The 15,036-nt window shown below is 46.3% G+C and overlaps 1 protein-coding gene across 1 annotated transcript in view; it reads right to left on the bottom strand.

The window, feature by feature from the left end:
* Positions 1-15,036, bottom strand: part of SOS1 (SOS Ras/Rac guanine nucleotide exchange factor 1) — a 628,878-nt gene that overhangs the window by 40,216 nt on the left and 573,626 nt on the right. The window contains exon 21 of the mRNA XM_082249445.1: positions 13,745-13,863. Coding sequence (XP_082105571.1) covers positions 13,745-13,863 — 119 coding nt within the window. The remainder of the gene's footprint in view (positions 1-13,744; positions 13,864-15,036) is intronic.

The following is a 15,036-nucleotide window of genomic DNA, read 5'->3' as shown; positions in this document are numbered from 1 at the left end:
AATAATAAAAAACAATATGATGTTCAAACTTTTGACTTCTTTCTTTAATAACTACATAACACAGTACTTGTACTTCTACTTTTAGTACTTGAGTAGAATTTTCTTTTTCAAAACTACTGGTACTTTTTACTTTTAGTACTTAAGTAGCAAATTTTTTTAAAAAACTACTTGCAATACTTAAGTAAAAAAAATGTTGAATACTTTAGTACTTCTACTTAAGTAACTTTTTCTGCGAGCACTTCCACTTCTACTCAAGTCACTTTTTAATCGAGAACTTGTACTTTTACTCAAGTAGAAATTTTGAGTACTTTATACAAGTCTGGAAGTGTGGACGATAATAAACCATAGACTGCCCAGCCTAGTGTTTCCCACGGTTCCAACACAGAACCAGACCTCGCATCACATATCCAAACGGTCGCAAGGAGACAAGTTTAAAAAACTGGCCAATATGGAATTAAAACAATTTATAACAATAAAACTACATTTATAAATATATTACGACACGCCCGAAATGAGGAGTCCCACTGCAAATTGGTGTCATCTGGCAAACATGGCAATACAAAAATACATGCTAACACAGAAAAATTGTATAATAAATATCACATTAAATATTATAATAAAAATATCTATGACATCATAAAAGAGATAATACACAATATACTCATCATAAAAGGCTCAAATATAGGCAATTAATAGTTAAAAAGATAAAAGGATGAAGAAAAGTGGAATAAAATAGACAGCAGGAATAAATAGGGTATAAAGCTTATAGTAACCATGAGAGCATAGGTGAGAAGAAGGGACCATATATGTAAGCCAAATCAACTATTGTTGATGAAGGCATTGACATCCCACTCTATGTTGAGACCAAACGGCCTATAAGCCTTGAGCAAGTAGATCCACTTGGTCTCAAGTCTAAAAACTTCTCTCCTAACATGGCAACCCCTCCAATGTGGCTGTAGCACATCTATAATCATAAATGAGGTACCCCAGGGTCCTTGGCATGTTTCTGATCAAAATGTTTTGACAGTGAATGTTTCGGAAAACTTTACTAATGTTAGCCACATGTTCATTCATCCGTACCTGGAAGGGGCGGATGGTGCGGCCTACATAGTGTAGTCCACAAGAACATGTGACGAGGTACACCACATTCTTGGTGCTACAGGTGGCAAAATGTTCTATTTCATATGATTTGCCAGTAACATTAGAAGAAAAGCTAGTGTATTTCCTACCCTTAAGGATGTTGAGTTTGCAAATAGAGCAACGCCTACAAGGGTAGAAGCCCTTCATCCGAAAAAACTGAGTGGGCTTACGGGGGGGATCAACAATGTTAGGAGCGATGGAAAGTCTTAAAGGGGGCAAGCCCTTATAAGTAACCGCAGGGGTCTCCGGCAAAAGAGGCCCCAAAATCCTGTCGCTCCTAAGAACACCCCAGTGTTTCCTCAAAAGTTTCTTCACCAAAAAATGCTGTGAAGAATAAGGGCGATGGTGGCAACTGTCCAAATGGATATAACCATTGCGGTCGGTTTCCTTGAAGTGTGTGGAAGTGATCAGTTGGTTGCCTTCCACTCTAATACATAAGTCCAGGAAACTGATCTCAATTTCACTGGCCTCATACTTTAGTTCGATGCCTCTATCGTTGGCATTAAGGGCACCCATAAAAATGTCCAAAGAAGGGAGATCACCCCTCCATAGGAGGATGATGTCTATATAACGCCTCCAAAGGAGGAGCTCAGGAAAATTACCCGAATAGACAACATCATCCTCCCATTTGGCCATAAAAAGGTTAGCCATGGAGGGTGCAAATTTCGCCCCCATGGCTACACCCCTCTGTTGGAGGTAATATTGGCCCCCATACCAACAATAGTTGTGCTTCATAGCAAAACTGAGCAAACGTAGAATGAAATCCTGCTGTCTACTGGGTAAAAGGGAATCCCTGGTCAAATAGTGGCCTACAGCCTCCATACCGTCCGAGTGGACCCTGGGGTCAAGGACCCTGGGGGTACCTCATTTATGATTATAGATGTGCTACAGCCACATTGGTGGGGTTGCCATGTTAGGAGAGAAGTCTCTAGACTTGAGACCAAGTGGATCTACTTGCTCAAGGCTTATAGGCCGTTTGGTCTCAACATAGAGTGGGATGTCAACGCCTTCATCAACAATAGTTGATTTGGCTTACATATACAGGGAGTGCAGAATTATTAGGCAAATTAGTATTTTGACCACATCATCCTCTTTATGCATGTTGTCTTACTCCAAGCTGTATAGGCTCGAAAGCCTACTACCAATTAAGCATATTGGGTGATGTGCATCTCTGTAATGAGAAGGGGTGTGGTCTAATGACATCAACACCCTATATCAGGTGTGCATAATTATTAGGCAACTTCCTTTCCTTGGGCAAAATGGGTCAAAAGAAGGACTTGACGGGCTCAGAAAAGTCAAAAATAGTGAGATATCTTGCAGAGGGATGCAGCACTCTTAAAATTGCAAAGCTTCTAAAGCGTGATCATCGAACAATCAAGCATTTCATTCAAAATAGTCAATAGGGTCACAAGAAGCGTGTGGAAAAACCAAGGCGCAAAATAACAGCCCATGAACTGAGAAAAGTCAAGCGTGCAGCTGCCAAGATGCCACTTGCCACCAGTTTGGCCATATTTCAGAGCTGCAACATCACTGGAGTGCCCAAAAGCACAAGGTGTGCAATACTCAAAGACATGGCCAAGGTAAGAAAGGCTGAAAGACGACCACCACTGAACAAGACACACAAGTTGAAACGTCAAGACTGGGCCAAGAAATATCTCAAGACTGATTTTTCAAAGGTTTTATGGACTGATGAAATGAGAGTGAGTCTTGATGGGCCAGATGGATGGGCCCGTGGCTGGATTGGTAAAGGGCAGAGAGCTCCAGTCCGACTCAGACGCCAGCAAGGTGGAGGTGGAGTACTGGTTTGGGCTGGTATCATCAAAGATGAGCTTGTGGGGCCTTTTCGGGTTGAGGATGGAGTCAAGCTCAACTCCCAATCCTACTGCCAGTTTCTGGAAGACACCTTCTTCAAGCAGTGGTACAGGAAGAAGTCTGCATCCTTCAAGAAAAACATGATTTTCATGCAGGACAATGCTCCATCACACGCGTCCAAGTACTCCACAGCGTGGCTGGCAAGAAAGGGTATAAAAGAAGAAAAGCTAATGACATGGCCTCCTTGTTCACCTGATCTGAACCCCATTGAGAACCTGTGGTCCATCTTCAAATGTGAGATTTACAAGGAGGGAAAACAGTACACCTCTCTGAACAGTGTCTGGGAGGCTGTGGTTTCTGCTGCACGCAATGTTGATGGTGAACAGATCAAAACACTGACAGAATCCATGGATGGCAGGCTTTTGAGTGTCCTTGCAAAGAAAGGTGGCTATATTGGTCACTGATTTGTTTTTGTTTTGTTTTTGAATGTCAGAACTGTGTATGTGAATGTTGAGATGTTATATTGGTTTCACTGGTAAAAATAAATAATTGAAATGGGTATACTGTATCTTTTATTTTTGTTAAGTTGCCTAGTAATTATGCACAGTAATAGTCACCTGCACACACAGATATCCCCCTAAAATAGCTAAAACTAAAAACAAACTAAAAACTACTTCCAAAAATAGTCAGCTTTGATATTAATGAGTATTTTGGGTTCATTGAGAACATGGTTGTTGTTCAATAATAAAATGAATCCTCAAAAATACTAATTTGCCTAATAATTCTGCACTCCCTGTATGGTCCCTTCTTCTCACATATGCTCTCATGGTTACTATAAGCTTTATACCCTATTGATTCCTGCTGTCTATTTTATTCTATTTTATTCCACTTTGCTTCTTCATCCTTTTATCTTTTTAACTATTAATTGCCTATATTTGAGCCTTTTATGATGAGTATATTGTGTATTATCTCTTTTATGATTTCATAGATATTTTATTATAATATTTAATGTGATATTTATTATACAATTTTTCTGTGTTAGCATGTATTTTTGTATTGCCATGTTTGCCAGATGACACCAATTTGCAGTGGGACTCCGCATTTCGGGCTTGTCGTAATATATTTATAAATTTCGTTTTATTGTTATAAATTGTTTTAATTCCATATTGGCCAGTTTTTTAAACTGGTCTCCTTGCGACCGTTTGGATATGTGACGCGAGGTCTGGTTCTGTGTTGGAACCGTGTGAAACACTAGGCCGGGCGGTCTATGGTTTATTATCGTCCACACTTCCGGGTCTGGCATTGTTTGCGCTTCAGCTGTGAGGCGCTAGTGTCACTTCCGGGGCGGGTTATCGCGCCGGAGGTCTCAGTAACATGCCAGTTCCAGTTTTTGTGGATTGTTTGCGCCTCAGCTATGAGGCGCCAGCCTCACTTCCTGGGCGGGTGGTCACGACAGGAAGTTACAGCTGTAACCTATTCCCCATTCTTGATCGGTTACATATTAATGAGGTGTGACGAGACGATGGTTACGCCCCCCTTGATAACGTCTATGGACGAAAAGCTTCGGGAGGTGCCGTATCCACGTCTCACGTCACACCCAAATACCGGAAGTGCCTGCCCTGCTCCTTGGTGTCATCTATCATGCTACAGGCTCTTATTGTTCACCTGTGGGTGAGTGCATTTCTATTTTAATAAATTGAGTTTCAAACAGTATTATGCTATGGGCTTGTTTAGTTTTGTATCCTATGTTATACACTTGGTGAAAGTCGATTCAGCCCATTCCAGTTGATTTGGAGATCTACCTTGGTGGTCTTTTCCCTTGTGGCGGATTATATCAGAAGTCTACCGGAGCTGTTTTGCTGGATACAGGTGGTAGTAGTCCTCTAACTACTCACTGCTTAATTCCTTCCATCCTCTGGTAAGAGGCTTCATGTGGTGGAGGGTTTCACGGAGTGTTTTTGTGTCATCCTAACACACACCAGGGTGGATATCTTTACATCGCATCACCTCTATGAACTGTTACTGTTCTTTTGAACTTAGAGTGGACTTTATATATATCTCTCTTTGATTCATTGCTGATGCCATCAAGTGTCTATTGTGTTCTTTCTCAACATCCAAGGAATGCAATGCAACTTCCTTAGGATGCTTAGGCTTCGCACAGAGCGAAGGCAGAACAATGTCCTCATTAAGGTGGAACTCAGAGACCACCTTAGGAAGAAAACACAAATGAGGTCGCAAGACCACCTTATCCTTGTGAATCACCAAGTAAGGAGAGCGGCAAGACAACGCCGCCAACTCTGACACTCTGCGAGCCGATGTGATCGCCACTAAAAAAGCAACCTTCTTAGAGAAGCAGAGGTAACGATATCTCCAGGATGTTTTCAAAGGGAGAACGCTGCAACACAGACAGAACTCAGTTCAAGTCCCATGGAGGTAAAGGCTCCCTCCAGGGAGGGGCCAAATGTCGCACACCTTGAATAATGTTGCGAACCAAGGAATGAGATGCCACAGGGCGTTGGAAAAGAATAGCCAGTGCAGATACCTGGCCCTTAATCGTGGCCAGCGCCAGGCGCTGGTCCACACCAGACTGGAGGAAAGCCAACACTCTCGTCACCGAGTATGATCGAGGGGAGAACCCCCTGGACTCACACCAGGCGAAATAAGCTTTCCAGGTACGGTAATAGATTTTACCAGATTAGGCTTTCCTAGCCTTGATCAGAGTAGGATTGACCTCTGTGGAGAGACCCCTGCCTCTCAGGACCTGGGTCTCAAAAGCCAGGCCGTTAAAGCCAGTGACTGTAAAGCAGGATGGAAGATCGGTCCCTGAGACAGTAGATCTTCCCGCATTGGCAGCCGCCAAGGAGGCGCCACTGCCAGGTGAACATCGGCGTACCAGGACCGGCGCGGCCAGTCCGGTGCTACCAGAATCACCAAGTGCGGTTCCGAGGCTAACCTGCGAGGGAACCTGGACAACAACTGAATCGGAGGAAAGGCATACATCGGACGATACTGATGCCAAGGGGCCACCAACGCATCCGAGGCGTCTGCCAGAGGATCGTGCGTTCTTGCCACGAAACTTTCCACCTTGTGTTTTATCCGAGACACGAACAGATCCACGTCCGGGGAACCCCACTTCGCACACAGCATTTGGAAGACCTCCGGGTGTAGCGACCATTCCCCCTGGTCCAGGGTCTGGCGGCTCAGATAGTCAGCCTGCCAATTCTCCATACCCGGAATGTGAACTGCTGAAATCGCCGGGACATGAGTCTCGGACCAAAACAGAATGTCGGTCACCTCCCGGGCCTCCCGGGCACTCCTGGTGCCCCCTTGGTGGTTGATGTAAGCCACCGCAGTGGCATTGTCCGTCTGTACCCGAACAGGACGGCCCCGAAGTCGATCCGACCACTGGAAAAGACAGAGCTTGATCGCTCTCAATTCCAATATGTTGATCGGAAGGGAGGATTCCTCCTCCGACCAAGTGCCTTGGGCAGACAGATTGCCCAGGACTCCACCCCAGCCCGACAGGCTGGCATTCGTGGTAATCACCGTCCACAGTAACGGATGGAAGGATTTGCCTTCTGACACAGCCGGGGACTGGAGCCACCACAGAAGATCCATTCTGGTCCGGCGACTCAATGAGACACTCAGATCCAAGGACTGAGGTAATCTGTCCCACCTGGCCAGGATCTCCGCTTGAAGAGACCGTGTGTGAAACTGAGCAAAGGGTATCGATTCGAAGGCCGACACCATCAACCCTAGGGACCGCATGCAGGTCCTGAGTGACGAGGATGGATTGTCCCTGAGGGACCTGATCTCGTCCTGTAAGGTCCGGAGCTTGTCCTCCGGCAAGAACACCTTTGCCTGAGCAGAGTCCAGGATCATTCCCAGATAGGGAAGATGAACTGAAGGAGTCAAGGTCGACTTCTGTACGTTGATGGTCCATCCGAACTCCTGGAGCGTCTGCACCATGGTGGACAGATTGTGCAGTAGGTTCTGGCTGACACTCGATCTTAAGAGGAGATCGTCCAGATACCCCAAGACTGCAATGATCTGTGCCCTCAGCAGGCCCAGAACAGGCGCCAGCACTTTGGTAAAGACCCTTGGAGCCGAAGCAAAACCGAAAGGTAACGCCACAAACTGATAGTGGTCCTCCGCTATTGCGAACCGAAGGTACCTCTGGTGACCCTCGAAAATGGGGATGTGCAGGTACGCATCCTTCAGGTCTATAGAGGCCAGGAATTCCCCTGGGCTCAGGGAGGCCACCACCGAACGGAAAGATTCCATACGGAACTTCCGAACGCGCACGAAGTGGTTCAGCGCTTTCAGGTCCAGAATAGGACGTACCTTGCTCTCCTTTCTGGGCACAGTGAACAGATTTGAATAAAACCCCAGAGGCACCGGGACAATCACCCCCTGGGCAAGGAGGTCCTGCACCGCTTGATGCAGGTCCTGCAGGCGCCCTGGGGTCAAATGAAGATTTGAGGGAAAAAAATCTGTCCGCCGGCCGGGAAAGGAATTCGATCTTGTACCCTGATCGAATGATTTCCTGAACCCACCTGCAGCCAAGGTTGGAGGAAACCGCGCAAACGTCCCCCCACCCCAGAAATCGGTGAGGGCGCCCCTTCAGGCAGAGGCGGATTGACCCGCCGCACCGGCATTGCCAGGCTTCTGCTTGCCCGCCCAGGGCTTCTTCTGGCTACCTTGGCCCTTGAAGGGCTTGCCCTTGGTTTGATTCCTAAAGGCACGAAAGGACCCTTGAGTGGGTCGAGAGGCAGAACCCCGCTTGCCACGAAAGGACTTGTTCTTCGGGTTCTGGGGCAGCATCGTGCTCTTGCCCCCCGTGACGCCTTTTACCAAGGTATCCAACGTCTCGCCAAAAAGGCAAGAACCAGCATAGGGAAAATCAGCAACTGTTTTCCGTAACGTCTGGTCAGCCGACCATCTCTTCAGCCAGATCAATCGACGGTTAAGCACCGCAACACTAGATAGGCGTGCTACCAAAGGGGCCTCATTTAAGGCCGCATTGCACAAATACATTACTCCTTGGTGAATTTGGTCCACCATAGCCAGCGTGGCAGGCGGGGCAGAATCAGACGTGAGGTTGCGTCTAAGCACCTTAGTCCAATCAGCCACCTCCTCAGCCACCAGAACGGACGCGGAAAACTGGTTTGAGCAAGGAACCCGCCACCGTGTAGGAATGGCGGGCTAGAGACTCCAACCTTCTGTCCGTGGGATCCCGAAAGACCGGGGTCTCCTCAGTAGGAATCAAGGTAGCCTTGTTTAACACGGCCACAGTGTGATCCACCTGTGGAGGCACACACCATCGCGATTCCGTAGCCGGCGCAAAGGGATAAAGCAACTTAAACCGACTAGGTACCATGAATGGACGTTTTAAAGTGCGCCACAGTTCATTCACAGTGTAATAAAACTCAGTGGGACAGGGAAAAACCTGCGCCGACTTGCGGGTCCTGTGTGTACCAAAAAAGGACACGATGCCCGGAGGACTGGGCTCATCCTCCAAGTGCAGTGTTTCTTTCACAGAAGAAATCAACTCATCCATGGTCGCGCGTTCCTCAGGTGACCCCGGGGGAGAAACATCAACCCCCTCCACCTCCGCCTCCCCCTCAGACCCCAGAGGGTCCAGGGATGAGCGAGACCCTGAAAAGGGCACGCCCGCCGCAGCAGCCACATCACCATCTGAATCAGAGGAGATAGATAATCTGGGCCTTTTCTGAGCAGCACGTTCAGCCATCAGCACCTCCATTTTGGACACTAAAGACCCCACTACGGCGGCCAAATCAGGTATAACAGGGGCCCCAGTGGGACTGGGGTCCCCCACTAAGGCTGGAGGGAATTTGCTGTCCTGAGATTCCATTGCCCAAGTTAGAACACAACAGTGCAATAAAAGGTACTGGCCCTTTAAAATCGCTGCGGAGTGCGCAGCCCACTGCTATATGTACAGTGACCAAAGACCCCCAAAAGGAGAAGAAACTGAGCCAGAAAGGACAAAACAGAAGGTTATGGAAGAGACAGTCTGCAGAGCCCCCACAGAGTGTTACCACATCGATCGCTGCTTCAGAGGAAAAGGAAGTGAGGTCATCAGAGGCTGAACTATAAGCTGCAAGACCCAGGGAAAATGGCTGCCCATAGAACTGAATGGGAGGCTTCGGCAAAATGGCCGCTGAACATGTGCTCGGAACGATCGTTCTGCCACAAGCAAGATGGTGCCGGATGGCGCCAAAACAGCATGTAGTGTAGCCCACAGTAAAGCCAGACATGCTTGCCCATACTAAAAATGGCGGACCGTGCGGTTTTACCCCGCTGCGGCCGCCACACACACAGTCTGCACCCCTAAAAAACACTGAAGTGACACAGGGGAAGGGGCCCCCAAAAACACACTGCACCACATGTACAAGAGACCCCCGCAGGGATCGCATCAGGGAGCCCCACACAGGCACAGAGATGGGGAACACACAGCAACACAGGACTGCCACCCCAGACAGAGGCCCCACACAGAAGTACTTACCTGTACCAGATGGCGTGGGGTGCCTCTATGAACGGAAAGCCGCTGTCCTCATCTGACAGGGAATGCCATTAGCCAAGGACAGGACACTGCAGCACCGCAGATGTGTCCAGTGAGGTAGCCACCTCACAGGCTGCATCCCTGCTGCGAGCAGGTATGGGTCGTTCATAATGCCAGGACGAACACATGGCTGAACGCTCGATGGCGGGCTGGGGGTCCCTCTGACCCTCTGCCCTGGAGAACCAGGGCGGTCAGTCTGAATCCCAGCTCCGCAAGAATCCATCTTCATCCGAAGAGTCGACTAAGTGCCGGGTCACACTTGTGCGATGCGGGAAGGCTGCAAATTCACAGCCTGTTCCCGCATCGCAAACGCACATCTGGCAGTTCAAACTGCCATATGCGATACGCTGGGGGTGTCAATGAAATGTTAACGACACCCCCAGTTTGATCGCATATCGCAGTGCGATCTGACAGTTTGCACAGGATCGGATCGCACAAGTGTGAACCACTGTGCGATCCGATTCTGATGCGGCTGAAAAAATGCCTCATGTGCGACTTTTGTGCGGGTGCAGTGGGAATTTAGCCATACAAAGTGTATGGCTGAATTCGCACTGCACATCCGATCGCATGTAATGAAGGAGCAGTGCGCTCCGATATTACATGCGATCGCCACACACGCGGAAGTGTGAACCGGCACTTAAACTAAAGCTGACAAAATAAACAGCTAGTAAATCAAAGAAAAAACTGACATTTTCAAAGAAAATCAAATAAAAAAAGATTAGAAAGGCTGAGACTGTAGCCCCAGCACAGGGAAAAGCCTAACTACTCCTGACGCTAGGCAGTTGGGAGTGATCACTGCAGGGGGGTATTGATCAGTGGGACAGCCCCCATGGGTGTGTCTATGCAAATGCTTTTGTTCTTTTGACTAAGTCTTATGCCTAGCTACTCCTGCGGAACGGAAGTCAATACCCAATAGTGATGACTTAGAGGTGGCGGCGACTGTCGGAGGACGTAAGAGAAACTATGGTTAACAATAAAAAAACACAGCAACAATAAAACATTACATTATAGCAGTATATTATGAAGTATAGTAAAACAGTAAAAACAGAAAATGAACTCAATAAAACAACAACTATTTTTGGCTTTTTTTATTTCTTGTTTTGTTTTTTGTAACTTTTTTTACCCTTTTTTGTAACTGTAAAAAAAACTTTAAACGTTTCAAGACTGTGTGAAAGTGTGCCCTAGACTGTGCCGTGCTATACAATATACTAATACTTTACTAGTGTGTGATAGTGACGGAAACAGTCCCCGATGCATAGACCAGGCTGGCCAGGACAGGAGTAACAAAAAAAAACAGGTGTCACGCCTATATCCGCTGCATATGAGAACCCTGAGATTGTTTCACCTCAGCAACAGAAGAACGGGGTCCAGTACGTTTGACCCCAGCAGGGACCACTACTCCATTGTCAGAGCTATCTGTAAGGGTGCTGCTGCTCTCTACTGGTTTGAATACTGAGCCTGATTCTGACAGCGAGGCTTCCCCATCACTCTCATCTGTCATGCTCAGCATCGTGTAGGCCTCTTCACCAGTGTACCTCTGTTTGGACATTTTGGCCAATAAATTTATAGGTCCCTAGTGTGACTCACAGGTAAAAAAGCACGTGGTTGTCAAGGACTGTTTGAACCGCTATCAAAAAATGTAACTGCTAGTGCTAGCAGAAATTTGGCCTGACTCTGCTAACGCTGTCGGTGCTGATCCTGCTAACACTATACTAAACTATTGGGGACGCTAGTATAGTTCTGATCTGATCAAAGATATTGATCCGTTCAGACACTTTACTAGTAACGGAGGTGTTTAGTGTTTGTGTGTCGCTGGCAATCAAAGGGTTAAAATGTATTACTAAATATGTTGCGGGCAATCTAATGCTGTCCCGGATTGACGCTAACGTTACCGCTAACTAATGTCACCTGTGACACTAATAGAGTACACAGAAAAAAGACCTGTACTCTATAATAGTGACACTGTGACAGGGCAATGAAGGGGGTTAACTGTGGGTGATTATGGGGTATAATCTTTATTAGGGCATATATGGTGGGTACCCTAAACCTATCTGGGTCTGCCGCTAAACCGCCACTAACTGCCTCTCACACTAACTTGCGTCACAAGTGACACCAGTGATTAGTAAATTATCTGTATACTGCATATAGTGACACTGTGACAGGGAGTGAAAGGAATAACTGGGGGGTGATCAAGGGGTGACAAATGTGCCTACGTGTACTGGTGTCAGTGTAGTGCTTGTGTACTCACTGTCTGATGTTCTCTTCTCTCACGCTGGAACCAAAAAGGGCTCCAGGAGAGGAGATTGCATAATTTCCTGTGCCTGTGTTACATTATACAGGCAGAGGACATTCTGCAATTGGTCAGAACCGATCACCAGGTCCAGGCCAAAAATCAATGACCTGGACCGGATGATCGGTTCTGAACCGAATCTGAACGGAATCAGAACATCGCGGGGACAGCCCAAAAAAATAAATAAAGAGGATTTTATCTGTTTTCACAGCGCCTACCGGAGCTCGCGTGACTCCTGGCTCTCTCCTCCTTTCCTCACATCAGAGGAAGTTCTCAGGCCTTGCCTGCTGGAGATGTCAGACAGGGAGAGGAAAGAGCCGGGATTGACATGAGCGCCGATAGGTGTTGTGAAAACAGGTAGAATTCATCTTTTTTTTTTTTTAAAGGACAGGAATTGAATATAGGTTGCGATCTAACAGAGGGGATGGCTTAACATAGTGGCTTAGCAACCACTTTAAATAAAAAGTAAGGTTTTGGCCTGTGCCAACCAACAAAAGGCTCTTTAAAGGAAAGAGATATCAACAGAAGTAATGGCAACTGGGAGACAACCTCACACATGAGGTATTCCAAAGGAATGTCTCTAATTTGTTCAAAGGTTGGTTTCTGAATTACAAAAAGCAAAGGATGCAAGCCCAAGGTGACAAAGGAGTTTGAATTGAGGGATTTATATGAGCAATTCCCTGAAGAAAAGTCTTCCAGACTAAAGAAAGGTCAAAATATAAGTGAGAGTACTTCAATGGTCTGTGTTCATGTCATGCTAAGTAAGCCTTCCCTGTGTGATGGCAATTCTTGTGTGAGTTGGTATTTTTTTTTGCCCTGAGTAAGGTGTCCTATAGGACATAAGTTTTATCAGCCATGTTGTTAAAGCCAGTGACTAAGAAGCAGGATGGAATAGGGGGCCAGTAAGTCTGGTCTGTTTGGAAGAAGCCAAGGCTTGCACGCCAAGAAGTCTGAGTATATATGTGTACCATGTCCTTCTGGGCCATTTTGGTACAATGAGCATTACCGGGACCCTTTACCCTACCACTGTTTAACTGGTTACAACAAGCAGGGCACAGGACACCAATGCGTTTCAGGGGCCACACAATACCCCTTCAACAGGGCTGTGTGAAATGGCAGAATGTTAAATGGACTCAAAAGTACTCATAAGCAGACTGATCTGCAGGCAGAGGAGGTTATAGACAACAGTCAGTGACGGTGTTCACAGTAGAAGTAGCAAAGTAGTTTTCGGGCACACATCTAGACCCTTTTTTGAATACTGGAACCACAATTGCATTACGCCAGTCAATTGGTACATTTATGTCATTAAAGTGGTTCAAAGCTTCATTTTTTTTTTTTTTTTAAAATAAAAACATGCCTATACTTACCTGCTCTGTGCAATGGTTTTGCACAGAAAAGCGCCGATCATCTTCTTCTGGGTTCCCCTATGGGCACTCTAGGCCCCTTCTTTTCAACAGGTGCTCCCAAGGAAAGCTTGAGTCCGGCGCTGCTGTGTCCATTGCTACAGACAGCTGGATTCGGCCCTGCTCTCGAATTTGATTGATAGCAGCAGGAGCCAATCGCTCCTGCTGCTATCAATCTGTCCAATGAGGAGAGATACAGCGGTGGGAACCGCTGGACTCGTGCACATTGTTGGACTGGATGAACATTGCACATTGCTGGATTGGTAAGGAAAAAGGTGTGTGTGTGTGTGTGTGTTGGGGGGGGGGGGGCGGGTTGGAAGGCAACTGCAGCACAAAAAGCTTTAGAACCACTTTAAGGGGTCTTAAAAATAAGGAAGAGCAGCTTGGCTATCACTGAGCTAAGCTCTCTGAGTACTCTCTGTCTGAAGCTAAGCTTTCATGTCATCTTAAAAGGATGTTTAGAAACCAATGCTGCAACTTATAAAGCAATGCCAAGAAACATACTTGTACATTTACCTTTGACGGGGATGATTCAGTTGGGGCAGATTCTGGTCGTCTACGAGGAGGTACAGGTGGAGGAACCTGAATTTCATCACAGTTTTTAGTGAAATTGATTGAAGATACTGAGGCAGAGCCTGGAGAGGAATACAAATGTTAACTCATACACTCCTAAAGCTCCAGTTTTAAAGCTGAACATAAACACAGACTGAACTTCTTTCTTCAAGGGGTTAACGTTAGCGCACAAGGTATAGTGTCAACAGGACAAGTAGAACACAGTCCATTAAATAAAATCCATTACTAAGGAGAGTACACCTGTAAATGTAAAAGTCTGATCAGCAACATGCACTAAGGGCAGGGACAGCTCTTCTGAAGAGTGAAGCCAGCTCTGTTAAATTAAATGCAAAGAAAAAGAAAAGCGCCTCTAAGTGCAGTATTTTATTAGACGATCAGACAGGCAGACAATTGAAAATTCACATGATTGCTGATCAACAAGGGCTCATAAAAGGCTGCAAGCACAGTGACAGACATCCTGCAAATGTGCACCTTTGGTCCAGAATTATGATAGCCGAGATGATTGCGGGAGACGGGAGAGTGTCGGCTAGCCTGCGTCTTCTGGGTATGGCTTGCGGTGGACCAACTCAGTGCGCAGCGTCATTCAGCGCGTGACATCACCAGAAGGGCAGAGAAGAACCACAACGCATTTCAGAGCATGCGCAAAGCTCCAACTGAGCATGCCTGCTCCTTTGTCAAGTGATACAGAAGGGAATAGGAGCCTGATATATATATATATATATATATATATATATATATATATATATATACACACACACATATATACACGCTCAGCAAGATAACACAGGACATTTGAAGGGGCAATTCAATTTAAAATACCTCAAAATAATATAAAAAAGAAAATAATAAAGAAAATAATAAATAAAATAAAAAAAATTATAATCAAAAAAATAGATAAAAAAAAACAACAACAGTACCATAAGCTTTCACAAACTGTATGACCACTGAATAAAACTATGCTGGCATAATCTGGAGAAGCGTTCTGCTTCGGATAGATGTTTAGGAATGGCTTCTATGATCCAGACCTGCAAACCAGTAGTGCACCTGTTGTGGTATTCTAAGAAATGTCGTGGCACGCTATGTTGGTCGCATCCTTTTTCAACAAATCGCCGGTGTTGGCCGAAGCGTAGTCTCAGTGCGACCAACATAGAGGAGCTGACAACGGCAACATGTGAGGCAGCAGACAACATAATCAGTGGAGCAGTTATAGAAGTTGTCTATATTATAAGTTTTAC

Source organism: Pelophylax lessonae, assembly GCF_965119305.1.
Source record: "Pelophylax lessonae genome assembly, chromosome: 3".
Classification (NCBI taxonomy): Eukaryota; Metazoa; Chordata; class Amphibia; order Anura; family Ranidae; genus Pelophylax; species Pelophylax lessonae.
This window is presented reverse-complemented; position numbering and strand designations above follow the sequence as displayed.